Raw genomic sequence first — 27926 nt, 5'->3', positions numbered from 1 at the left:
CCTATCAGTTCCTTCTCTTATGGCTAAAATTATGCTCAGCTTTTTCCTATTCTTGAAAAACCTTCACTTGACCCTACCATTCCTTCAAGCTATCATCGTATTTGTCACTCCTTAAATCACAGCCATACTCCTAGGTTCATTGCCTCTACTTCCTCTTCTCTCATTTGTTTCTCAGCCCCTCATAATCTGGCTTCCAACTATATCACTCCTCTGAAACATCTCTCTCCAAAGTTACCAATAACCACTAAATTGCCAGATTCCCTGGTGTTTTTTAATCCTCTTTCTACTTGAGCTCTATGAAGCATGTGACATTGTTGACTACTTTCCCCTCAATTAATATTCTCTCCACTTCTCTCTTGGTTTTCTTCATGCTTGTATGGCTGCGCCTTCTTAGTCTCTTTTACTTGATCATCATCAACAGCATGCCTGATAACTATGAGGACTTTGTTCTAGATCCTCATCTTTTTTCTACACCCTTTCTCCTGGTGATCTTATCAGTTCCCATGAGTTCATTTATCATTTCTATGCAGACAACTCCAAGACAGACAGACAGACAGACACACACACACACACACACACACACACACACACATACACACACACACATACACATCTAGCCCTAGTTTCTCTCTCTCCTGGGCTCTAGTTTCAAATTGTTAATGGCCAACTGGACACTTCCAACTGAATGTCTTGTAGGCACCTCAAGTTCAAAACATTTTAAACAGAATTCATTATCTTTCTCCTAAAATCCTTCTCTTCTGAACTTTTTGATTTCGGCTGAGAGTACCACTATCCTTCCTATCACCCCAATTCACAGCTTAAACTCTCCATGTTCTTCTACCCCTTATATCAAATCAGTTGCCAAGGATAACGTGGTCTACCTCTACAATATCTCATATATCTATCCCCCTCTTACTCATATGGTCACCATCCTAGTTCAGGCCCTCATTACCTCTTACTTTGTCTATTGCAATAGCCTCCTAATTGGTTTCCTTTCCTCAAGTCTCATCCCCCTCTAATTCAACATCCACACAGTTGAAAAACTATTATTTCTAAATCACAACACTAATGGTATCACTACTTTCATCAAAAAGATCTAGTACCTGGCTCCCTTTGAGTCTAGGGAAAGACTGCACAACCTGCAGCCCTTGAGCTGTAAGCATCCCATGGACATGCCCAAGGATTTTGGGCAGCCTGCAAAAAATGTAGAGGATGTTTTCCTTCACATTTTTCACAGGCTGCCCAAAATCCTTTGGCAAGCCACAGGTTGTGTAGGCCTGCTCTAGGGTAAAATACAAACTTTTCTGTTTAGAATTTAAAGCTCTTTTATTCCTGGTTCCAGCCTGCCTTTCCAGAACTATTACACATTGCTTCCCTTCATCTAGTCCACATTCCAATCAAAATGGTCTACTTGTTGCTGCTCCTCACCTATAACGCTCCATTTTTCCATACCCATACCTTTGCATCAGCCTTCTCCCATATCTGAATGCACTCCCTCTTCACTTACATCTGTCAGAATCACTGGCTTTCTTCAAAGCTCAAGTGCTACTTCCTACATGAAACCTTTCCTGAACCCCTTATCTGTTTCTTCTCTCCCAAAATTACTTTTTATTTACTTTGTATGTATTTTGTATTTATTTGTTATGTACACATGTTGTTTCCACCAATTGAATTCAAGACCCTTGAGGGCAAGGACTATTTTGGTCTTTGTATGCTCAGTGGTTAGCACAGTACAAGGCCCATAATAGGGACCTAATAAATGTTTGTTGAATGACTAAAAACTAGGGAGACAATATGATACAGTGGAGAGGGCAGTGAACTTAAAAGTTATAGGATCTGAATTCAATCCCAGCTCTTCCAATCTGTGTCTTGGACACTGGACAAATCACTTAACCTCTTTAGTCCTCATTTTACCCATCTGTAAAATGAGGGAGTTGGATAAGAAGACCCCTAAAGTTTCTTTTCAGTCTTGATTTATAATCCTATGAACTGAAGGTCTTGAAAAGGTACGTCACTAAATTATTTGAATATATCTCAATTTGGCCATCCTGTGTTTCCTCCAGAATTTCTGATCAAATCTACCATTTACACAGAGTATTTTTTTAAAATTGCACATACTCCAGCCTTAACTATATAAAGTAATTTAATTTAAAAAAATTATAAAGATTAGGTAGCTTAATTTTTTTCCTTTGGGCAAGACTGACAAATTTTTATGAACATTTTCCACTTACACTGATAACTTACTACTTAGCAGAGAACATGAGTAATATAAAGAATGATGGGTTAATGTTATCTAATAAGCATATATTCTTGCTTGCCAACAACTTGATTTATTTTAGGCTTAGACTAATTTCTAATTTTTTTCAGATACTAGATCTTTGAACTGATGCTAATTCTATATTAGTATAAAGTACTCACATTAAATGTTATAAGAATCCACTTAAAACAGAAAAATCTCCAAGCCTTCAACGAGCTGGATTACAAACTTTTCTTCTTTTGTACTTACTGGGTAGAACTGTCACAGGCTTTATAAGACCCCTTAGTTATTTCAAAGGTAATTTGTGTTAATGTCACTAATTTATACTTCTATTTGGTTAGCTTGCATTGACTAGAGAAGATAAAAAACATAAGAGTTGTTTCTAATACAATATGAAGAAGGTTCCTCTCAGTGTTGCAGTAAGTATAGAATAGGTATTTGTAATATTAGTGCATAGATTGCACTTTTCTAGTAATCAGGAAACAACTAATTAGCTGGGTGACTTTGGTTAAGTCATTTTAAACTTTCCTGGCTTCAGTTTCTTCTTCTGTAAAATTAGGATTATTAAATTATTCCTAACATCCTTTACATGCTAAAAAAAAATTTTTATTTCTAAATACATGACTCAATGCTGAGAAATCATCTTGTAGGCATTAGGTTGCTTTTTTTCAGATATTGGGATGAATCTCTGAAGAGCCATGCATAGTGTCTGAACCAATCACATGACCAAAAGCAATGATTTGTGAGACTAGGAAAATCTTTGTAATGAGTTTTTTTGACAAGGGACTCATTTCCAAGCTATATATGGAACTGATTCAAATTGATAAGAATAATAGCCATTTCCCAATTGATAAATGGTCAAAGGATATGAATAGGCAGTCTTGTAGGGAAAAAGTCCAAGTTATCAATAGTCATATGCTCCAAAATCACTAATAATTAGAGAAATACAAATTAAACTAATTCTGAGGTTATCATCTCATAATCACTATACTGGCAAAGTTGACAAAAAGGGAGAATGATCTGTAAGACGTGAGGAAAGATTTGGAGCTTTGGCACATAAAGCTAAATGACCTTTACACAGCTCTAATCTACAACTTCACTAACAACATGCTTTAATTAGAACTTAGGTACTTAAAGTCCACCCTTCCCTCATAATTTACAAAAGAGCATCAATAACCATATATCTAACTGCCTGAAGCTTCTAGGTCTTACCAGCATTTCTTGGGCAAGACTTTTAAATGAGATACTGTTTAATCACACATTCTCTGCTTAAGAAGGACCATGCAAACTTTTAAAATTAGTGTCAGATGAAATTGACCTAACACTCCCAAAATTCTTCCCTGAGTACTAAAAGGCATGAAGGTGCTATAATTGAAGGACTATTAAGAAAAGAATTACTTCTTTAGGACTAGCAAAAAAAAAAATGCCCTTTCAAATGAAGTTCTTCAGTAACAGTTGAGGAAAAACATTTAAAAAAGAGTTAGAAATCCAAAACTGCTCATTGAGATATTATTAGTTAAATTTAGCATTTAATTATGGCTTCAAAAAAAACCACAAGATAGAATTCTCGGGATTACTTAATTCTATCAGATGAAAATGATAAATAATTCAATTAAGGCAAACTTCAGTGAAAAAAGCTAAATGATTTATTACTCATTTGTTCATTTCATAAGCTGGTAGAAAATGGGACTCAAAATCCTATATGAAGTAGTAAAATGACTATATAATATTCTCACTAAAAATAGAGACAAACAGAAAGAGGCCAACACAGTGAGGCAAGGAGGAATTCCTGTAATGCTAGGGAGGCAGTCTCACTTATTCATCTCTCCTTTTGCAAGCAGAAATCACTGAAAGGGGGAGTTTACCACAACCAGAACTCATTTACTTGAACTATCTACATTAGCTTATATGATTATGTGATTATTCTGTTATACCTAACAGAACAGTAAATTTAGAAAAGGAAGCAACATAAATATAAAGCAAAATTTGACATAAAGCAAGAGAAATAAGCCTGTATCTAGAATATAGTCACAAAGTACAAGGCCATATTTATATAGCTCAGTCAGCGGTGGGCATGAAGAAAACATACCATCTGCAGAAGCAGGAGTGATAGGGATGTATTCTGTTGATGTCTGACTACTTAAAGCCACTCTGGCACCAGACAAGTCGATTTTAGTGCTGCGGCAGGTGTTGGAACAGACCTTGTCATGTTGATAAAAGTCCAGCTCTCCAGAATCCATGATCTTCCTGTGGCAAAGGATTATGTATAAGAGTATAATCACAAGCTGATCACAAACCACCAAAGTAACACTGATGTCAAAACTTACAATTGTCCCAACTCAAATATGAATTATTTATCTTTCTATCTAATCATCTTTTATTCTGCCTTAACTTGGAACAAGAAGTTAAGGAATAATATATGTTCAGGCAAAAGAAACTTCTGCAATGATTTTATGGCATCTGAGAACATGTTAAGATTCCTGCCAAGCAGCGCCTGCAAGTTTTGGGCCCTTTATGCTATATGATCACAGAATCATAGATTTAGATCTGAAAGGAACCTTACTTCAGTAATCTAGTTCAACCCCCTCATTCTACAGAAGAAGAAACTGAGGCCCACAGAAATTAGAAAGGTATAAGTGGCAGAGCCAGAATTAGAAGCCAGGTCCTCTGACTCCAAATACAGCACTATTATCACTAAATCAAAAAGCCAAACAGAAAAGTCACAGTAGCTATAGCAGTTAGCAACAGCTTTCAACTTACTCAAAGGTTTTGCTAATTTAGTAAGAGATATTTACATTATTATCAAAGATCTTTCAAATCCCAAAAAACAAAGAGAAAATGTTATGTAGTGGAAAGAGCACTGGGCTAGGAATCATGAGACCTGGGTTCTAGTCCTGGCTTTGGCACTCATTTGTTCCCTAAGCTTCCCTGGGCTTCAATTTCCTTATCTATAGAAACGTGGGATAGAAGGGAAGCTTTTTCTAACATTCCCCCTCAAGCTCTAAATCCTATTACTGTGCTTCTTCAGAAATATATTAGTGAAACCGCATAAATTATGAACTTGACCAAGATTCCTCTTATCATTTGTTCTTTTCGGCATGGGAAAAGTAAAAAAGCCAATGTAAAACAGGTAATAAAGTAGAAAAGACAGAAGAAGAAAGTAACTGACAAAGACTGCTCTCCAAACTACAAACAACTAAACAAGTCCCTGCATTGCACCTGGGTCTAGAGACGATTTGGCTTTACAATGAAAGGGTAAGGGTGCCCTTTCTTATGTTTTTGCTTGAAAATGCAAATGCCCCACTACACTTTTGTAAAGCCAATGAAGACAGAAAAATAATAGTGTTTGATTCATAATAGACTATTATCTAATTCTTGATTTAGCAAAAATGACTCATAGATAGTGGTAAGAAGTAATTATGAAGAATGTTTATAGAAACCAGAAGGAAAGGAATAGCACTTAAGAATTCTGGTTATTAGTGCAAATCCTGACGTATATGTAGAGAAAAGTATTGTTTAACAAAAGGAACTATTAAAGAATCCCCTCTCCAGAAGCTAACTAACGAGACAATTTTCTGGCCATTCTCCCATGTCATTCTAGAAGCAAAATTCAAACAGAAAAAAAAGTGGAGGGCAGAAAGAAATGGGCCACAAAGTCTTAAGATATTAGAATGTAAGAGCTTGTATAATTTATGCTCTCTAACTAAAGCCTAAGAAATAAATGTCAAAAAGCCTACTGCAGGTAACCCTTCTGCCTTGGGCTCTAGAGGAATGGAGATAACGTAGCAGGTTATTTTCATCTCTGGCTTCCTTGATACTCATTACTGCTAGGCAGATACTATCAGCCACATTTTTTAAAGTTACTATATGAACGAGGATTCTCCATTTCCTCCTTCCTATAGCATCACTGCTTAAGCAGAGGTTTTTCAAAAAAAAGTTTTCACCTTTTTCCCTATAGCTCTGATATCAGGTCATATTCTACAAAATCAGCAGCTGACTTATACTTCCCTCTGTCTAATGAGATAAATGGAACTTAAAAAAAGCAAAAAAAACAGTTTGAAAAAATATGAAGTACTATACAAATATGTTACTGATTTGTGGTCAAAAGGAAGAAAAAAAAACAAAGTCATATTCTGGCAGGAGAAAACTAAGATAAAAAGCTCATGATGGGGTGGGGCTTAGTTTTAAAGCTTGTTTATTTGCAAATCTGAGTCTCAATATTTCAAAATCTGTTTGTCAATGTCTGGCACAGATGGATTGATCACTTTGCTACAGAGATTCTGCCAAAAGGTTCCATTTTTTCAACCGAAAGTTTATTCTGCTGGAGAAATGACTTCTTCCTCAGGAAGCCAGCTTTGGCAAACAAGAGAATGAGAATGGAATATTAAAGGTGATTAAGCTCTTCTACCTTAGGCCAAACTTGAAAAGAAGTTATCACTGCTAAAACAGCCAGGGAGAGATTTGGTTAAAAAACTAATTGGACTGGAAGGAATATAACATTCAATTTTACTTAACAATAAACCCTTCTAGAGGTATCAGCCAAAAGTTGTTAAGTCCATACATTCAGCCTGAGAGGGACCCATTCCTTCTTTTTCAAGATTATCAAGAAGAAGGATAGTATGCTAAGTATTCTAGGATTGACTGTGCAACCAGAGAACTCTAGGTACTTGGGCAGATTGTAAATTATCAGAGGAAGAGAGTGAAAGGGATTCATCTCAGAGACTAGACAAGTAATTCTAAAAGTTTGGTCGAGGGACCCCTGGGCAAGGTCAAGACTATTTTCATAATAATCTTTGGTTTTAATTTCTAATATGGTAAATATCAGTAGATAAAACCCATGGAAAGAAATGCTCAATAATTTTTTAAAAGCATAAAGAGGTCCTGAAACCAAGAGGGTTGAGAACCAGTAGTCGGGACAGACACAATTATACTCAAAAGGCAACAGGAAAATATACCCAGGAAACCTCAAAATGAAAGAAGATACTGGGAGCTGCCACTAGGCAGAGAGGGCAACTTGAAATTATATCTGTAAACTGAGAAGTACCAAAAAAGACTAAGGAATATACAGCATGTCTGAAATGATATTGTAGACATGTCTGAAAATTTCAACAAATATACCTCTAAAACTGATAATAATAAACATTTGTAGTTGACAAATCCCCATATAATCCCAGAACAATTTCAGAACCTGTCAGAGATTCTGCAATATAAAACACTTCGCAAACATTAAAGCACTATATCAATGTCAGTTACTCTTATTAATCAAAGGAAACATTAAGAGGGAGACTAAATTGACTCAACCTTTCAGCTTACTAAAAGTTGTTCAAAAGGATAGGCTCGGCCAAAATGAAAAGGGAGGAGGGGGAAAAGAGGGAAAGAGAGAAAAAAAAAGAGAAGAGAGAGAGAGAGGTAAGAGAAAAGGGAGAAGACAGAAGGTGGAGAGAGAAGAAGGAAGAAAGAGAAGTTTTTGAGGGCAATATTATAAACATTTCAAGCAAGATGTTGGTGGAAGAAATGTTGATTAGAAAAAGTTTCATTTACACTCCCTGTAGGAAGACAATATGGAAAACAAGAGCCTAAGAGCTTTGTCACTAACTTTGGAATGAGCTATCAGAAAAAGGAAAGATGTAGAAAAGAGCCACAAACGCCTGGCTGATGAACTAGAAGCCAGAACTTAGTCTTAAGGGGAGGGAATAAACATTTATATAGCATCTCCTATGCACCAGACACTATGCTAAGCACTTTTTTTTTTTTTTACAAATATTATTTCATTTGATCCTCACAACAACGTTGGGAAGTAGGTGCCACTATCATTCCCAGTCTACAGTTGAGGAAATTGAGGCAGACAGAGGTTAAGTGACTTGCTCAGGGTCACACACCTAGTAAGTGCCTGAGGCCACATTTGAACTCAATTCTTCCTGACTCCAGACTCCGGTGCTCTATCCACTGAGCCACCTAGCTGTCTTAAAGAGGTAGTTAGCTGAAAAGGCTGAACTGGAAGTCAGGTGAAGTAAAAACTTTTATCAAGTTGGTTTCAACTTCTTGTCATTGCTATGGCAGATTCAGTGGGAGTAGCTAGTAGATTATTTGTACAGGTAAGTAGGAAAAATCAGTCAAACGATACATATTGGCCTCCTAAACAGAGTGGAGAAAGAAAAATTGAAAAGCTTATAAATGAGTTCTCTGAAATTCTAAAACAGAGATTTCTCTCTTCCTCATCTTCTCTCTGTCTTTGTTTACCTACGGACTTAGCCTCACTCATTATCTCCAATTATCCAAATCTTCCATGATCTTCCCTTCTGCTAATTAGTCACTTGTCCTTAAGTTGACTGCAGAATTTTTGGACAAGTAGCCTCATGCCAAAGACCAAGGTCAATTCCAGAATAGTCGAGGATTTTAGCTGAACTACTAACTTTTAACATTCTGAGCAGGAAAAATTACCCACTACTAAATGTTTGTTTGGTTTTTTTTTTAAATGGAGAGAAAATTCCTGGTTCCTGTCACCAAAAGATTTATGAATATTGATAACTTAGCATTAAAGGGCTTACCCAGATGCAAATGAGCAAATATAGAGGGGAAGCTTTGGCCCTGGCAACTGGGCTGCTTACTCTGGATATATCTGATGATAATCATAATGATAAATGTGGATGATTAAGGTTGCAATGACTTATCAGCTCAACTTCTGGATCAGAACCTGTTGCTCAGTCTGAGATTCTCCCTAAGAGAGGGAGGCTATATTGTCATCCAGGCACTTGCTACCAAATAGGCTGACCTGAGCATGATCCCATTCATGCGAATTGCTCTTTTCCAGTCCTTCAGAGTTGACTTGCCAGCCAAATGGACAAACTCCTTAGGGCTGATCACATGCTCATCATACTGAAGAAGAAAGAAAAACAAAACCATCAGTAGTCAAGTGTAAAATTCTGACTACATTATCATTAGCAAAACTCTACCAAGTATTCAAACACTACCAGGAATTTATACATTCATTACATTCACCGCTTATTATGTGCTTCTTATGTGCAAAGTACAATGCTAGATACTGGAGGAGATACAAAGAAAATTAAGAAGTAATCCTTGCCCTCATGGGGCTTACAATCTGTGTGTGACACATAAATATGAAAAGCTATTCAATAAATCTAAAGCTACAATAGTGTAGAATAAACTATAACAAAAGAGTAAGATAGGTACAAAGTAATATGCAAGAATGTAGGAAAGTTAGGATCATTTGCCACATAGCAATCTTCTAGTAATAAATAATGTTCACTGCATAGAAGGTTAGAAGTTATTACAACAGGGGAAGCTAGGTGGCACAGTGGATAGAGCAACGGCCCTGGATTCAGGAGGACCTGAGTTCAAAGCCAGCCTCAGACACGTAACACTTACTAGCTGAGTGACCCTGAGCAAGTCACTTAAACCCATTGCCTAGTCAAAAAAAAAAAAGTTATTATATCAGGCAAAATCTTTGGTGCTATCAGGATTTGGCATGATTTTAGGGATAAAATCTGATTATTCAAAAAGTCTGAAGTTGATGAAAACAAATGATTGGTTAACAGGAAGGGAGCTAAGAGTCAGTAGAAGATTTCCATGGAAATAAAAGGTAGCAGAGGCTAGAGATGGTGTTTTACCTTGGGAGTTAGGAAGAACTAGGTTCAAATTTTGCCTCTTCCACTTAACTAGTTCATTAACCATAAGCAAGTCATTTAACCTCTCTGATCCTCAGGCAACTTAAACTATAATATTATATATAGATTGGAATGTGCCTTAATGGAGGGAGTTCCCAGACCAAGGTCCTTGATGTACTACTGATGCACTTCAACTTTGGAAATTAGGGGGAGATTTCCTAGAAACATTGACATTTAAGCTGGATCTTGAAAGATGAGGATTACTCCAAAAGGGAGAGATGGTGGCAGAGGTACTCCAGGCAGAAGAAAATACTGGCTATAAAAAAGAAATTTCATGTAGTCCAGTTTGGATGAAGCACAATATGTACAGAAGTGAGTTGTGTAAGGTAAAATTAGAAAGGTCACAACACTTTCTTCAGTGAAAAGAATAAACTATAACAAAAATGCTCTAACCCATTTCATTTCTACATATCTTTCTGATTAAATCTATAAATGCCTTTGGAATAATTTGGCTTAGTTGGGTTTCATGCCCAGCTTTCTGAGTACTTGTTTTCCTTCTACTGTTTTTCACTGTTGTATAGCATTGCTCAAAACGTTCCATCCTTCTCCTCAATGTTTTACAATTAAGCTTGTATTCTAAACTGCTGTTACCTTGGCTACCATGTCTCTCCACCTGGCAAGGAAATTGTTTGCTGGCTAAGGCAGTTTCTAGGTTCTTTTGGTTTCCTAGTTAAGTTTAAGAAAAGGCAATAATCACAATCAATGTCTTTATTTTTGTCTACTTCCCATTTTCAAAGTCAACATCTCATTTAAATGGGTCATTATAACAGCATTCAGTTTCTCATCTTTACTTTTTCTTACAATTTAATATTTTTGCCTTTTAAACCAATCAATATATAGATGTCTGATTCTGAAATGACTCCAAGAGTAACCAAATTGGTCTGTTAAAATATAACTAGCTGGGGGCAGGTAGGTGGCACAGTGGATAGGGCACCAGCCCTGGAGACAAGAGGACCTGAGGTCAAATCCAGCCTCAGACACGTAACACTAGCTGTGTGATCCTGCGCAAGTCACTTAACCCCATTGCCTAGCCAATAAATAAATAAATAGATAGATAGATAGATAGACAGATAAATAAATGTAGCTGATATTTTGTGATGGTAGAAATTACTCATGATATAACCTTCTGAATAATATATAAGCTTTTGATTTCATTTCTTATCGTGAATCATATTTTCCCAACATAATTTTTATACTAATGTGTACTCACCTTCACACTGCAGTAATCATATGTTAATATGGTTTGGTGGAACCTGCCATATTCCTTGTAGAATCTCTCTACTTTTTAATCCTCTACAATAGATGATGGCTCATAAGCTAAAACTATGTCCATGGCAGGGTGATGCCCTTACCTACTTTCATCATGAATGCTGCAAATATAAAATAGCCAACTGTTCTTTGAAAAAGAGTTTCTTGTTATCCTTGAGTGCACAATGAAACCAACTCAGCTAACTTCTTTAATTACCGTTCAAGAACAGCTTGTGAAGCCATCCTTCCATTTAGTTGCAACTTCCTTTTGCATACTGGCTTCATTTGTATTGAAACTGACCTTATAAACACAATTTAATGCCATATCAATTCACCAAACAATTAAAGCTCAGAGACAGCCTAAAAACTAGGTAACATCCTCTGCCCCCTCCTCCACCACTGAAGATGCAGAAGGAATACACAAAGGAATAAGGGCCATTTTGGATTTTGACCTGTTTCATGAGTTGCCATGGTCAAATAAATCATCATTTAGTGAACAACATACTGGTCATAAGTCACTGTACTTAGATTGCTCGTGAGATTACAGATAAATGTTTTAAGGCCTATATTTGACATCATTCCAGCTTGGTATGACCTGCCAGGGCTTGTACTTTGTTGGCATAGCCTTAGAAAAGAAATCAGGGTGTCTTCCACAACACAAGATAGCATTAAAGCAAAACTCTACAAATATCTTTACATAAGGAAGATTACTCTGGCAGTAGTATCAAGGATGGATGAGGGAGGAGAAGGAATATCAGCAGGAAGACCATTAAGAAAGCTTTTTCAGTAGTCCATTGAGAGGGCAATACGGGTCTATATTAGGATGACATCAGTGAGAACTGGAGCTGACTGAAATGATAGAATTGATAGGAACTGGGAACTGACTGGCTACAGATGATGAGGGAGAAGAAAGAATCAAAGATAATACAGAGATTTTGAGCACTGACGAGTGGATAAATGGCAGTGCCATTGACAGAAACTGAGAAGTGAGAATGAGGAATCAGTTTCAGGGAAAAGGTATGCTTTATTTTGAGTATGTCGAGTTGGAAGTACTACCAGCACAATGAGGTTGGAGATATCCCTCTGGAGTTCAGGAGAGAAATTAGTTCTAGGGATAGAAATTTGGAAGTCATCTAAATAAAGATGAGAATTAAAGCTGTGACAGTAGATAAAACTGCTGAGGGAGAGCATTCAGATGGAAAACAGAACTCTGGGAAGCCATCACTTTAAGGGGTTGGGAAGAAGAGTCAAAGAAGGAGTTACAGAAGATACTAGACAACATATAAATGAATAGATAGATAGATAGATAGATAGATAGATAGATAGATAGATAGATAGATAGATAGATAGAAAAATAGATAAACTCTATATGTGAATCCACATTAGATTATAAATTCCTTGAGGGTGCTGACTGTATCTAAACAGATATAGTCAGCACCCTCAAGGAATTTATAATCTAATGCCAAATCCTAAAAGTCTAAACATATATAATATGGGTGACTAGAAAGAGGTATTGTCTATATCAGTGGTGTCAAGTTCAAATAGAAACAGATCTTTCTGGACCACATGCTGACTTAGAAAACCAGAGGTTAACATTATTGATGTTATATTATATTTTAGTTTATTTTGTTAAACATTTCCTAATTACATTTTAATATGCTTTGGCACTCAGGAGTTTTGCAGGCTCAATTTGCCATCTCTGGTAGAATAAACAAAAAAATCTACAAATACATATTAACACTTATACAAAAGGAAGGGTTAGGTGGAGACCACAGTTTGATATAGGGTATAAAGTACATGTAGGCTAATAAGAGAAGACTTCCTAAAGGGGATGGATTATAGGTATGGTATGAAAAAAGCCCCAGGATGACATAGCATGGCAACCTAGTCTAAACATAGAGGGTAGTTTAGATAGAACATTAGATGTAGCAGAAAGGATAGAGGATGACATGTAGGTTGATCTGGCTACAACAGTAGAAAGCAGCTGCAGTTAGAATAAGACAAGTTTATGGAGTGTCCCGGGAACATAAAACAAAGATTGATGCTTGCTTGATCTGTTACGTGGCAGGATGCCCACTGAAGAAATTTAACAATGGTTATGACAATCTGTACAATTATATCTTGTCTGCAGTACATAAGATGGACTTAAATAGGGAGGAAGAAGCTAAAGAAACCACGATATCCAGATGGTAAATAGAGCGGCCCTCCCTCTAACAAAATACTTTATAATTATGATCTTGAATCAACAAACAATTGTTAGGGCTAAATAGTTAAATTTAGGAAGCAAAAAATAAAAAAGCAAAAAATTGGAGATGAGTCACTGGATCTTGGCAGACATAGTAAAAAGAGCTCTGATCCTTGCTTTGCTTATAAGAACCTAAGCTCCAGGGAGGAAGATTCTGTGGACAATTTCCTAATAGAATTTGGGCTAAGAACAATTTGTGAAGAAGTGTCTTGCTTCCCACTTCTCATCTTTAATTATCTTTTTCTACTTCGGTAGCTATTGGGCCTGTTGATCAGAGGAACCAATTCCTTTTACCTACAGTAGAGGTCAGAATTTCAAGCCACCATTACATGTGAATGTAAACTCTCTCTTACATCTATAAGATGACCTACAAAGGAAACTGTTAACTAGGCTATATCTTCATTTGTCAGCAAGGCATGAGATTTTATTATTGCTTCATTTATGATCTTTCACCATTCATTTAGTCAACAAATTAATTCAACAAATATCAAATGGCTACTGTGTGCAGAGTATATACAAATGAAAATATAGCCTAGTTAACAGTTTCCTTTGTAGGTACAATTCCAATCAAAGATTTTCCTAAGAAAATTTAGTTAACAAAGTGTTAAATATTCTTTTAATTGGTGGGTAAATGGAGAAGATACTCAGCCAATATACAGAGGGCCTGAAATGTCTAACAACTTTAATACAAAATTCCCACTTAGAGCTTCCTCCTGTAGTCTTTCAAAATATAGATCTTATATGTGCCTATATTTATATACATGTTGTCTCCCTCTCCCCCACCCCTGCCTTTAAAAGGTAAGTTCCTTGAGGGCAAAGACTATTTTTGCCTTTTTCCGGTATGCCTAGCACTTAGCACAGTTCCTGGCCCTTAATAAGCACTTAGTAAATTCTTGTTGATTTAATCATCCAGATATCATAAGGCAATCCTAATACTGACACCTGAGTGGAATGTGCACCTTCTAATCCATAGAACCTACTAGTTCACAGGAAGAGTTTAATTCCATGACATACAGGGTTACATTTTAATCTTTTTTAATTTTTCAACTGAAAGTTAATTGTAACTCATGACAGTATACAGGTTCTGGTTTACACTCAGAAATGTATTATCACCACTAGCCTTCCCACTCAAAAATAAGATCTGTCTTCCTTCCTTCAATCTCTCAAACCCAGAAGAATGTCATATATCCTCACCTGCACACATTTGACATTAATGCCAGGACAGACAAACTTCCTCCATATCAAGTTGGCTTTACTATCTCCACAGGTGATGGGGTAAACAATCTCAGTCTCCAAACTCTCCTCCTCTTCAGCCATCTTCACTTCTCACAAGGTATACAGATAGGAAGAAGGAAAGGAAAGAAAATCAATTACAATCTCTCAGTACTGTTTTCTGCAAATGCAGAAAGCACAACTAATTATCTACAAATTGAAAATTCAGCTATAGGCAGTTCCTAAGATAGGACATTTAATTTATAAACATCTATTATATCCAGGGAGGAAAAAAAGACAAGAGTAAAGGACTCCCTTTTGCTATTACTATAGAGCAAATGTGTTTTCAACATCCTTAATTCCAGTTTGGCAATCTAAAAATCATCTCCCATAGAAATAATGCTTACAAGTGGTGGCGAAGTTCTCAGGCTAACCCATCACAGTATATTTCAATTCAATTCCACAAACATTTATTAAGCACCTACTATGTGCTATGTAATGTCTTGGACCTTAGGGATACAAAGATAAGACCTACCCTCAAAAGATTTATAATCTACACTGGAATAAAACAAACATTTAGATAACTATTAAAAAAATACACATGCAAAAGTAGCCTAAGACCATAGGAAAAGTCATAATAGAATGGTATGAGAAATATGAATAAGGGATGATTACTTCATAGCTAGAGGGTATCTGAGAAGATTCTATGGAGGTGGTGTCACCCACACTGGGTCGTAAAGGAAAAGAAGGATTTCAACAGATGGAAGAAGTATGTTCCAGCCATGGAAGACAGCATGTGCTAAAGCACAGAGGAGGAAATGACAGGATGAAGCTGAGCAAAGTCAAGTAGTCTGGTTTAGCTAGAACCATTTAATCAAAGATGTAGCTTAAATTATTGCCACTCTAGTTCAGCTACAACATAGGCTACAATACAGATTAGCCTGCTAACCTATCTACCACCTAACACAGTATTTCTATGGGAAATTGTGATATAAGTTCCAAACAATCAATATACAAATCAACTTTTGGGCTGCTTATAAACCTAATAGATATCCATGAAATGCCCACCAATTTAGCAAAGTCAAAAGTCCAGAAGCTGAAGAATCCCTTTAGGAGGTAAAGTCAAGTTTTATTTAAAACAATTACACTGAAATTTCCTTATACTGTTTTCAATGATTATGAGATTTTTAATTTTGTAGAAAGAAAAATATTAAAAATGTTATAAAAATATCTACTAACATTTTCTGTAAAAAGTTTTTGGTTGTGAGTTATCAACACAATCATAACAATAAATCCTGATAAAGTATTCAAATGAACAAACTAGTAGTAAAAGAATGAAACAGAAGAGGGCAGCAAAGTGCCATGATAAGCACTATCTTCACCAGATAATAGCAGAGATGTAATCACAGACTCAGAATTTTAAAGCTGGAATGACATTGGAGATAATCAAGTTTAAGAGAAAATTAAGACTACTATAATAGAAGTTAAAAAAAAGAAAATTCATTAAAAATGACAGCCTATAGTCTCTTCAAAAAGTAAAACAGGTCTTCTAAGTTAGAGAATCATGTCCAATATTGATAAAAGGCAAATACAGTCCTTTAAAATATTCTGAGGTAGAGTAATGTGAATAAGTGATGAAAAAAGAAATGCTTTGCATGTTTCCTACCTAATACTGCTTCCTTCAGCTGTGAAGAAGCTGTGAAAGCAGCTGCGGCTGCAGCTGCTGCATTTTCTGTTTCCATGTTGTCTTCTGTAAGGTCTCCTCTGATAAGCAATTAAAATTTTAAAAATTAGTATACATATCAAAACTACTGAACTTTAGTGTACAGTCTAATCTGAATAGTTATTTCTCTAGAAGAGAGCTCAAAGCTTCCTTTGAGATTACCTTTCATTACTCAGTATATCTTGCATGTACTTAGTTATTTTCATGCCATCTCCTCCACTAGAATTCAAACTTGAGGGAGAGCTATGCTCCAGCATTTCCTTTATGCCCCTTTTAGCACAGTGCCTCACACATATTAAACACTTAGTCTGTGCCTACTGGCTGACTTATTTTTACCTGTTAAATGTTAAGACTACTTTTCTTTTAACAGGATGTCACATGCTGAACTGATGATAATCAATGCACTTCTGGTTTCTGCTCTCCAACAAGAAATAAGTAGAGATCACAGAATGTTAAGAGTTGGAAGGGACCTTAGAAATTACTTTATTCTTAATTTTACAGATAATCACTTTTAATACTCTCTTGTTTTCAGTCAAACAACTACTTGTCCTCATTGAGCATCCAAAGGAAGGGATGCCCAGTATAGCTGCCCTACAGTTAAATGAAGTCAGTCATGGAGCCCTACAGTCCTAAAAAAAAAAAAAAAAATCCTGAAAGCTAAGAAGCATTACATGTGTGACTAGGTAACAGAGTGGATAGAATGCCAGGCCTGGAATCAGGCAGACTCATCTTCCTGAGGTCAAATTCTGCCTCAGACACTAGCTGTGTGACCCTACTAAGTCACTTCATCCCGTTTGCCTCAGTTTCCTCATCAGTAAAATAAGCTGTAGAAGGAAATGGCAAACTACTCTCGTATCTCCGCCAAGAAAACTCCAAATGGGATCATAAATAGACACTACTGAAAATAACAAACATATGAGAAAAAATATGTATAATAATATTTAATGAATTCGTTAAAATTCATCATAGTTCCAGAGCTAATTTCCTAAATAACTTGGTGTTTCCTGCTCTTTGTCTTTAATTTTCTTTTTAACTATCTGTTTAAAAGTTACTGTGAGACCAAATAAAGCTTTTCCTTTATAGTCTGCAAGCAGATTCTGGAATTTAAGGTTTACCAGACTCTATTCTTTGTTCAAGGAAACTGAAGCCCTGGGAAGACAATAGCTTTCAGGTAGTCAACACAGCATAACAACAACAAAAACAACAACAATAATAATAAATAAGTATTAAAAACTCAAAATACTTAAACTTCCTTAGCATAGCTAAACTCTGACTAGAAATCATCTCATTGAAATGCTCTGGTTCTGTCTACCATTTCTCTGTCCATAAGCACTGTTACATAAGCGGTATTGACTGGAACACGATTCAATTCAGTAAGTATTTATTAAGTTAGTCAGTCAATAAGCATTTATTAAGCACTTATTACGTGCCAGGCATTGTGCTATGATTGTCCACTACACATTAAGCACAGTGCTAAATGCTAGATATATAATCACAAAAATGAAATGCTCTCTGACCTCAGGAATTAATTACACTGTAAAGTTGGATTATGAGACACCAACGAACCAGGCATGGGGGACAGACAGCCTGTTCAAAAGCAAAGAGGTGGAAGGGCAGCTAGGTTGCACAGTGGATAGAGCACAGGCCCTGAAGTCAGGAGGACCTGAGTTCAAATTTGACCTCAGACCAAACACTTAACACTTACTAGCTGTGTGACCCTGAGCAAGTCACTTAACCCCAGTTGCCCAAAAAATAAAATAAATAAATAAATAAAAAAGAACCCTATTGGGGCAGCTAGGTGGCACAGTGGATACAGCACCAACCCTGGAGTCAGGAGGACCTGAGTTCAAATCCGACCTCAGACACATGACACTTACTAGCTGTGTGACCCTGGGCAAGTCACTTAACCCTGATTGCCTCATCAAAAAGCAAAAAAAAAAAACAAACAAAAAAAAACCAAAGAGATAGAAGAGATAAGTAGGCCAGTTTGGCAAAAACATAGAGTATATAATGCTAATGAGACAAAGAGGAGGCATTTAGACCGACCAAGGGCCAGTTAACTGCATTCTATTTCACGGTCAAAGACTGTATCACTAATGACTGACATAAATACTAGCTATCAGTCCCAACAAATGAAAATATCTATCAGTTAATACAAATCCACACAAGCCTCTGGAAAGGATCTCATAGTATATTACTAGGAACATCATTTGTTCAACAAACAGCAAAAATAAGCTGTGCCAGGAACTGAAGGTTACAGAGATAAATAAAGTATTCTTATCAAGAATGACTGTAAAATGTAGTAAGGGTGGGGAGATAAGATATGTACACATAAAAATACAGGGTATCCAAAAGTCTTAGTGCAGTTTAAGCTATTGGCACACCCTTTAAAATAATACAAAACAGAATATGGTAAATATATGACAGGTACAAAAAAGGTTACTGTCTATCCGACCACATGTAAAAAGCCCCAGGTACTTTCATGGCCTCCTCAGGTGTGCTGTCTGCCCTAGGGTTTCTGTTGATCACATGAGCATTTCCTTGTTTCCACATGTGTATTTATAATAGGCTAGAAGGCTGAGCATACATACTGTAAGATTTTCTGTCTTTGGCTGACATCATTCAAAAGGAAGCTGCCACAGGCACAAATCCCCTTGTGACTAATAAGCTCAAACCCCCTTGTCACTAATAACAACTCTGTTACATGGTGCTTTAAGGTTCAAGAAGGACTTCTCTCATAGCCCTGAAGGACAGGCATTCTCTCCCTATAAAACCTAAGGTTCCTTCTGCTGAGCAGAATGGGCACAAAGACTCCATTAAAGATTATATCTGGCAATGAAGAGCATCTTGCTTAAGATTTTTCTGTCCATCCTAAGGGTCATTAACAACCTATTCCAGTCAAGGACCTAAATTAATTACTATGGCAACCACCCTTCTGTGCCACAGAGTTCTGTACTAAAAAGGGATAATTAACTACTTTCCAAAATTTCAAAGTTTTGTTCTACTTTAAATCAGGTCAGAAACTAGAGTTTATTAAAAATGTAAGCTTAAAATCTGCTCATTAGCACTCAGGATTGATTATATTAATATGATTCACTACCTGGTTCAAGTTCAGGATCAAGGCTTCGAGGTGATAGCATAAAATTATAGCCCTAGGATTTTCTTCCCCACCCTCACTAAGTAACATGGTTCTTGGGAGTAAATATGTCTGGAATCTGAAGGCAGATAAAAACCAGGGAAAGGGAGTATGATGTAATCAATCAGACAATAAGCATTTCTTAAGTGCCTACTAGGTGTCAGGTATGCCTGACCTTGAAGTTGGGAAGACCAGAATGCAAGTTCCATAGTACATTCAAATAGTACCTCTAGAGCAGGTCATCTCACTTCTTAGTGCCCCAAGCAACTCTTTAAGTAGAAGAGTAAGGTATTTATTTGCTTTGATAGAGTTCCTCACATGCTACTAATTTGTTGTTCTTCAGTAATGTCCTACTCTCCTTGACCCAATTTGGGGTTTTCTTTTTTTTCTTTGTTTAGTATTTTATTTTTCCCTAATTGCATGTAAAAACAATTTTTAACATTCGTTTTAAAAATTTTGAGTTCCAAATTCTCTTCCTCACTCCCCACCCCCTCAATGAGGCAAGCAATTTAATACAGGTTATACAGTTATAGTCATGAAAAACATATGTATAAGAAAACACAGACCAACACCCCCTTCCCATTCCAATTAAGAAAGTAAAAAAAAAGTATGTGTCGATTTGTATTCAGACTCTAGGGATGGACAGAATTTTTCATCATAAGTCTTTTGGGGTTTTCCTGGCAAAGATGCTGGAGTGGTTTGCCATTTTCTTCTCCAGCTCAAAGAGGGTTCAGTGACTTGCCCAGGGTCACATGGCTAGTAAGTGCATGAGACACTACTTGAATTCAGGAAGATGAGCCTTCCTGACTTCAGGCCCAGAACTCTATCCATTGTGCCACCTAGCTGCCCTTATACAGATGAAATTATAAGATGTTAAAAAAAAAAAAAGTATTCAGTAGTTTAGGGAGGTAGGAGAGAGGGGAACCATTAAGAAAGGCTCCATGCAGAAGCTAGGAGACTGGAGACAGAGAGCCACATGGGTGTGCACATCTGCATGTGTGAGTGTTACACCAAGACAGTCAGTTTGGGAAGCAGATTAACGTATAATAAGACCAGAAAGGTAGATTGTGGCAGGTCTGTGAAAGGCTTTGAATGCCTAAATGTCAAACAGAGGAGTCCGCATCTGATTCTAGAAGCAATAGGGGCAACATACTGGAGTTTATGACTAGAGCTGTACTGACAGACAATCAGTTGGCAGTTGAGTTAGAGGATTCATTTAAATGGGGAAGGACCTGAGGCAAGAGGACAGTACAACAATCCAGGTGAGAGGTGATGAAAGCCTGAACTAAGGTGGTGGCTGTGTGAGTGGAGAAGAGTTAAGACAAGTTGTGGAGGCAGAAACACCCAGACAGACCAGACAACAGACCAGGTAAGTGGTGCACGGGGGAATGAGACATTAATAATAATGCCAAGATGGTGAACCTGGGAGGCTAGAAGGGTTGTGGCACCCTTAACAAAAACAGGGAAGCTAGAAAGAAGGATGGCTTTGAAGGGAAAGTTCAGTTTTACATATACTGAATTGAATTTGTCCTCAGGACATCTAACTTGAGATGTCTAATAGATAATTGGTGATATATGACTAGAACTCAGGGGAAAGATGAGGGTTTGATATATACAAACTGGATTCACATGCATAAAGATAATCTTAAAACCACAGAAGCATATAGAGATGAGGACCCAGGACAGAGCCCAAGGGTAAATCCTCTATGATACGAATGACCAGCTAGCAAAGAAGGCCGAGAAAAAGAGGTGAAATAGGAAAACCAAAAGAGAATATAGTCACAAAAACCCAGAGAAGATCAAGTATCCAGGAGGAGGTAGGTGTTCAACAGTGTCAAATGCTACAGAGAGGTGGGGAAGACTGAGAACTGGAAAAAGACCATCAGATTTGGAAATTAAGACGTCAATGGTAACATTGTAAAGAATTCATTCAGTTGAATGATGAAGTCAGAAGCCAGACTGGAGGTCAGTCAACAAGCATTTATTAAGCACTTAATATGTGTCAACACACTGTGCTAAGGGCTGAACCATAAGGAAAGGCAAAAATATGGTCACTGCCCTCAAGGATTTTATATTCTAATGGGGGAGATAACATGCAAACAACTATGAACATATGAGCTCTGTACAGTATAAATGGAAAGTAATCTCAAAGAAAAGGTACTAGCAGTGGGGAGGAAAAGCCTTTTGAAAAGGGGTAAGAGGGGCAGCTAAGTGGCGCAGTGTATAGAGCACCCGCCCTGAAGTCAGGAAGACCAGGGTTCAAATCCAGCCTCCGACCAAACATTTGACACTCAAATGTTTGTGTGACCTCGGGCAAGTCACTTAACCCTACTTGCCTAAAAATAAAAAAAAAAAAGAAAAAAAAGAAAAAAGAAAAGGAATAAGAAATGAATGAGAAAAGAGGAAGGAAAAATAGTTCTGGTCTTAGACGTAGTACATAGTAGATAGAACAATGGACTTAAAATTAGGAAGACCTGGGTTCAAATCCCACCTAAAACACCTACCAGTTATGTGACCCTGGACAGGTCTTTATGCCTCAATTTTCTCCACTAAAAATATGGAGGTGGCACACACACAATGGCCTCTAAGGCCATTTACCGCTTTAAATCTATGACAAATGAGTCAGAAGACCCAAGTTTTATACCGTTTTGCTGCTTTACCTCTTTGAGTCTCAATTTCCTCATCTGTAAAATAGAGGTTTACACTTCGCACCTTTGCAAGTGCTTTCTAAACTTTTAAGCCACATGAAATAATGTTATCCTGATGGAACTAGCTATACCAAAACAAAACAAAACAAAAAAGCCAAGGTTAAAAAGTACCTTCACCTCATTGCAAGTCAGGTGCTGCTTACTTCCAGGGTCAACCAGTATAAAAATCACCATACTTTAGTGGACACATATGCAAAGTGGAGGTGGCAATGTGAATCTTTCTCACACCTTTATTTAGGTGATTTAACTATTAAAAATAACAATTTACATTTTCAGAGAATACAAAACACTTTATATCTCACTTAATCTGTACCACTCCCTGTGAGGTAAATTGGGCAGATATTATTTTACAAATAATAGACCTGAGGTTCAAAGAGGTCAAAGTGACAAACTAAGCCCAGAATACTCTCAAGTTTACCCAATGCGCTTTCCATTATTCATATTAAAAAATGTGAAACTCCATCGATTTATTCATACCTTTTCTTCGGAGGCAATTTGTTGAGCTCAATTAAATGAATAAGGTAGTTGACACAACAGTGTGGAAGCTGGATGGCATGGTAGAAAGAGAGCCAGATTCAGAGTCAGAGGACCCAAGTTTAAATTCCAACTCTTCTACCTGCTAGCTGCGTCATCTTGGACAAATCACTTAAGCTCTCTGGACCTCAATTTACTCATCTGCAAAATGAAGTGAGTGCTGGACTCGATAATTTCCCAAGTCTCCTACCAACTTTAAAATCTAATATCTTTTGACAAGCTCCACCAACTGAATTTATGAAAGATAGCTTCTACGTGGAAATTGATCACTGCTGCAATACTTCATACCAATCACAGCTAAAGAGAGTCTAATTCACTAAAATTTGCATTTAGGAATAGAGAAGTCTTAGAGTTCATAAACTTTAAAGTAAAGGCTGATATATAAGGCTGAGATAGAAGAGTGCTATGAAATATTCCTTCAAATAGATGCTCAAGGAGACATTATATAAGCAAGCACGGCAATTTGTTGTTCCCCCTTCCTCTCCTGAGAGGGAACAGAATAAATGTCCATTCTAGTAAGAGAAAACGGAAAGGAAAAAAAGCCACATAAAATGTTTCATCCCCAGCAGTACATATTTCCACCCAAAAGAAATCAGCTAGATGCCAATACAAAACAATGGCGAGGAGAAAAAGCACCTCTAGAGAATTTCATTAATTGAGAAATTTCCCCCAGAAAAACACCCAACAAACAAGAAAAGAGAAGAGATCCAGTGCTCACAAAGTAATTGGTTTGTCTCTGCTCTTTTAAAACAAATTTCAAACTCAATCAAACCTCTATGAGGGGCTGGATAAATAGGAAATTCCAATAGAAACAGAGACAAACTATTTTTAGGTCCTTTAAATAATCTACCTTAGTTGCCCCAAATATTAGATTCCTGCTCAAAGTGGAATGCACAGATCTGCTTTTTCTTCTGTGACCCAGTAAAATGAATAATGAACTTTGAGTCAAAGGATCTGAGTTTGAATCTCAGCTCTATCATTTACTACTTATATGACCTTGGACAATTTCCAACTTTTGTGGGACTCAGTTTCCTCATTTGTAAATAGGGACTTGGACTAGATGACCCACAATATATCTTCCAACTCTAGTTCTATGATTCTACGAACGTCTAACAGACAAAGAACAATTGTTTAGAATTATACACACAAGAAATAGGACAAAGTGAGAAGTGAAGAACATTTGCCTTTATTGTTAGCTCTTAATTTTCTTTAAATGTCCGTTTAGCATAAAACTCAAAGTTCATTAGTTAATAGATTAAAAAAAAACTCAAACATGCTAGGACAACAGAAATTATAAACTTTGTAAGAATAAAATGAGACAGTTTCTGGAAAGCTAATAAACCTATGATATAACCAAGTTAAAGAATGTAAAAGCTAATGTTTAGATAGCCCTGTGTAACTGGCAGATGAAGCACATATATAAAGAAACCATGAAACTTTTTTTTTAAATCATAGCTTTCACATGGGTATTAATAGTCATCTACTTTGACAGTTGTTTTTTTTTCACATTTCCTCTTCATAATTTATAGTTAGAAAGGAAAAAAACTCTCAGAGCTGAAATGTGGGTTGTGTAGCCTTTGAAATTGTACCTCACTGACATGAACAAGCTAGACATAAAGGATAGGAGGCATGCAAACTTTCACCTTTAAATCTATACTTCAGAGATGCTTTTCTACTAAGCAAGAAAGCTCAGATACATACATATATTGTTAAAGTAGATTCTAAGTAAGAGGGAAAAAATATCCCAGGAAAAATATTAATTTTCAATACTACCACCCAAAGACAATTTTGAAAGCAATATGAAAGAGGAAGTCTCAAAGCCTAGACTAAGAATCACTCTATTTATAAGAATACAAGTCATTCCCCAATTGATAAATGGTCAAAGGATATGAACAGGAAGTTTTCAGATGAAGAAATTAAAGCCCTCTGTAATCACATGAAAAAATGCTCTAAATCACTATTGACTAGAGAAATGCAAATCAAAACAACTCTGAGGTACCACGCCATACCTATCAGATTGGCTAACATGATAAAATAGGAAAATGATAAATGCTGGAGAAGATGTGGGAAAATTGGAACACTAATGCATTGCTGGTGGAGTTGTGAACTGATCCAACCATTCTGGAGAGCAAGTTGGAACTATGTACAAAGGGCTATAAAACTCTGAATATCCTTTGACCCAGCAATACTACTTCTAGGACTATATCCCAAAGAGATCATACAAATAGGAAAAGGACCCACATGTACAGAAATATTTATAGCAACTCTTTTTGTGGTGGCAAAGAATTGGAAATTGAAGGGACACCCATCAATTGGGGAATGGCTGAACAAGTTGTGGTATATGAATGTAATGGAATACTATTGTGCTATAAGAAATGATGAGCAGGCAGACTTCAGAAAAACTTGGAAAGACTTATATGAATTGATGCTGATTAAAGTGAGCAGAACCAGAAGAACATTGCACATAGTAACAGCCACATTGTATGATGACTAACTTTGATAGATTTATCTCTTTTTAGCAATGCAAGGATCTAAGAAAACTCCAAAAGACTCATGATGCAAAATGCTGTCCACATCCAGAAAAAGAACTAAGGAGTCTGAATGTAGATGGAAGCACATTATTTGCTCTCTCTTATTTTTTTTTTGTTTCTTCTTTTTCGTGGTTTCTTCCATTGGTTCTAATTCTTCTTTACAACGTGACTAATGTGAAAATAAATTTAACATGAATGTATATGTTGAGTGTATATCAATTTACATGCCATTTGGCTTGGTGGGAAGAGAGAGAGATTGGAAGAAAATTTGGAACTCAAAATCTTATGGAAGTAAATGTTGAAAACTAAAAATAAATAAATTTATTATTAAAAAAAAGAATCACTCTAAGTTACAAGCAAATACACACACACACACACACACACACACACACACACACACACACACAAAAGCCTTAAGTTTAAATTAGTTCTATTATGTTAAATCAAGCAGTTTAGTGGCAGGACAGTAGGGAAAGGTCACTCAAGATGCAGCAAACTAAGTTAACAAGTACAGTATCTGTTAAGTACCCATTTAGGGGCTTATGCAAATACAAAGATTTATCACCTCCATTGTTCTCAAGGAGTTTATAATCCAGTAAATGATTAAGGACAGCAGGACAAAAATGATCATCATTCTCAAGGTTTAAAATATTAAAGTACATTCTATTCTGCACATAAAGTGATATTGAAGTACACAGCAGTATGGAAAGAACACTGGACTTGGAGTCAGGAGATGTGCAGTTGAGTCTCAGCTCTGTCATTTGTTAGGTAGGTGTGTGACCTTAGGCAAACTACTTCACTTTTCTGAGTTTCAGTTTCATTATTTGTAAAATGCTAATGCTTAATACTACCAACTCTTCATAAGGATACTGGTAGGAATATATTTTTATAGATCTTAAAGTTCTCTCTCTATGGGATCTATATCACCATCATTTTCTTTTATGTGGGAAAGGAAAGACTGATAATCACTTTGGTCACATGGCTGCGTTTTTACTTAAAGAAAAGTCAATGGGGGGGGCAACCAGATGGCTCAGTGGATAGAGCACCGGCCTGGAGTCAGGAGGACCTGAGTTCAAATCTGCCTCAGACACTTGACACTTACTAGCTGTGTGACCCTGGGCAAGTCACTTAACCCCATTGCTTAGCCAAAAAAAAACAAAAACAAAAAAAAAGTCAATGAAAACAAAATAGTAGCCTCTTTTTAATCAACATTTCTTTATTGTTACATAATATAGTAAGATTAGAAAAATTCACAGATGAAGTTATTAACAGAAACAACAGAAATCATCAAATTTTCCATTCCATCTAGAAAAAGTTTTTGAAGTTCTCTAATAAGAAAAATTCATAAAGCTACCACCTCCATGGCAGCTCACCTAACATGAAAACAAGTCCTAGCACACCAATTTGATGTAGGCAATATATAAGACAAATATCATGGGATTACAGCTAGGTTTTCTTAGATTTCAGGCAAAGACTAATATGTTTTATTTCCTCTCAAAAAAATCACTTAACGTATCAATTGATTCGACTCTAAAATAAATGTGTCCAACTAAAAGAGGGGGGAATAAGCATTTATTAAGTGCCTACACTGTGTGCCATACACTGTGCTAAGCGTGTTGCAAATATTATCTTATTTGATCCTCATGGTGAGGTAGGTACTCTTATTATCCCCATTTTCCAGTTGAGGAGCCTGAGGCAAACAGAGGTTAAGCAACTTATCCAGGTTTACAGTTAGTAAGTGTCTGAGGCTGTACTGGAACTTAGGTCTTCCTGATTCCAAGCTCAGAGTTCTATCTACTGCGCCATCAAGCTGCCTCTAAAACAAAAGCTTGCAGAATGCTACTCTTTTTAAAATATCCAAAAAAAAAAATGTATTGGCTATGATGGGGACAAAGCCCTAACAAGATTCCAATTTGTAACCTTGCAAAAAGCAAGACGAAAGATCAGTTTCTTACCCATGAGGAGCCAAGTTTGTTGTCACCAACACAGTTTTCACTTCTTCCACACCACTGCCGTCAACTGCATTGTCAGGTGTTGTCACAACCACCACTTCCTCCATGTGGACACTCACATCGGGGGTTGCCATGATTAGTCAGATGAAGATACCAATTACCAGTAATGCAGTGACTCCCCCAGGATTATAAGTCCTGGCCAAAAAACAAATAAGATCACAAACGGGTCACAGGGAAGTCATCTTTTTTTGGATAAAATAACTACAGGGCAAAACCAATTTTTTTTTTAATGCTCAGTATAATATAAATAATCCCTCAATCCAACTGCTGGCACAATTATTTTGAGCAAAAGCTGTTAACACTAAAATACCAGTATAACAAAAAGCTCACAGCACACCTGTCCAGGTTATTTTAAAAAGTTTTGACACACAAAAACTGGGATGTTTTGGTGAAAGGCACTAAAGAAGAAAATGAACATTTATGACTACATTTCTCTTACAATAGTTTTCACATTGAAATGCACAATGCACAGTGTACTAGATTATACAAGCTTTATCTGTTAAGTCTATTGTAGTGAAGAGTCTTGGGTATACAAGAGTATTGTAAAAAAAAAAAAAAAGACTTTTGAGTTGCAATTCACTGATTAAAGGCAAGGATCCATCTTTTACTACAATCCTTTTTCCCCATACTTAAGA

General features: G+C 36.6%; 1 protein-coding gene across 4 annotated transcripts in view; it reads right to left on the bottom strand.

Annotated features, from left to right (window-relative positions):
• The window catches only part of GMEB2 (glucocorticoid modulatory element binding protein 2), a 58618-nt gene that overhangs the window by 23554 nt on the left and 7138 nt on the right, over window positions 1-27926 (bottom strand). For 3 of the 4 annotated variants that reach the window (XM_027849887.1, XM_027849898.1, XM_027849921.1), the window contains exons 2-6: window positions 27235-27426; window positions 16314-16411; window positions 14630-14757; window positions 9030-9133; window positions 4347-4504 (exon numbers count right to left, since the gene is read on the bottom strand). In XM_027849887.1, coding sequence (XP_027705688.1) covers window positions 4347-4504; window positions 9030-9133; window positions 14630-14757; window positions 16314-16411; window positions 27235-27365 — 619 coding nt within the window. In that variant the 5' untranslated portion in view covers window positions 27366-27426. Of the gene's footprint in view, window positions 1-4346; window positions 4505-9029; window positions 9134-14629; window positions 14758-16313; window positions 16412-16532; window positions 16616-27234; window positions 27427-27926 lie in introns of those variants that run through there. The other variant, XM_027849910.1, reaches the window with a different exon arrangement.

This window comes from Vombatus ursinus, unplaced genomic scaffold (genome assembly GCF_900497805.2).
Source record: "Vombatus ursinus unplaced genomic scaffold, bare-nosed wombat genome assembly UNPS02000580.1, whole genome shotgun sequence".
Classification (NCBI taxonomy): Eukaryota; Metazoa; Chordata; class Mammalia; order Diprotodontia; family Vombatidae; genus Vombatus; species Vombatus ursinus.
The sequence above is the reverse complement of the archived record's forward strand: the minus strand, read 5'-3'. Positions and strand labels throughout refer to the sequence as shown.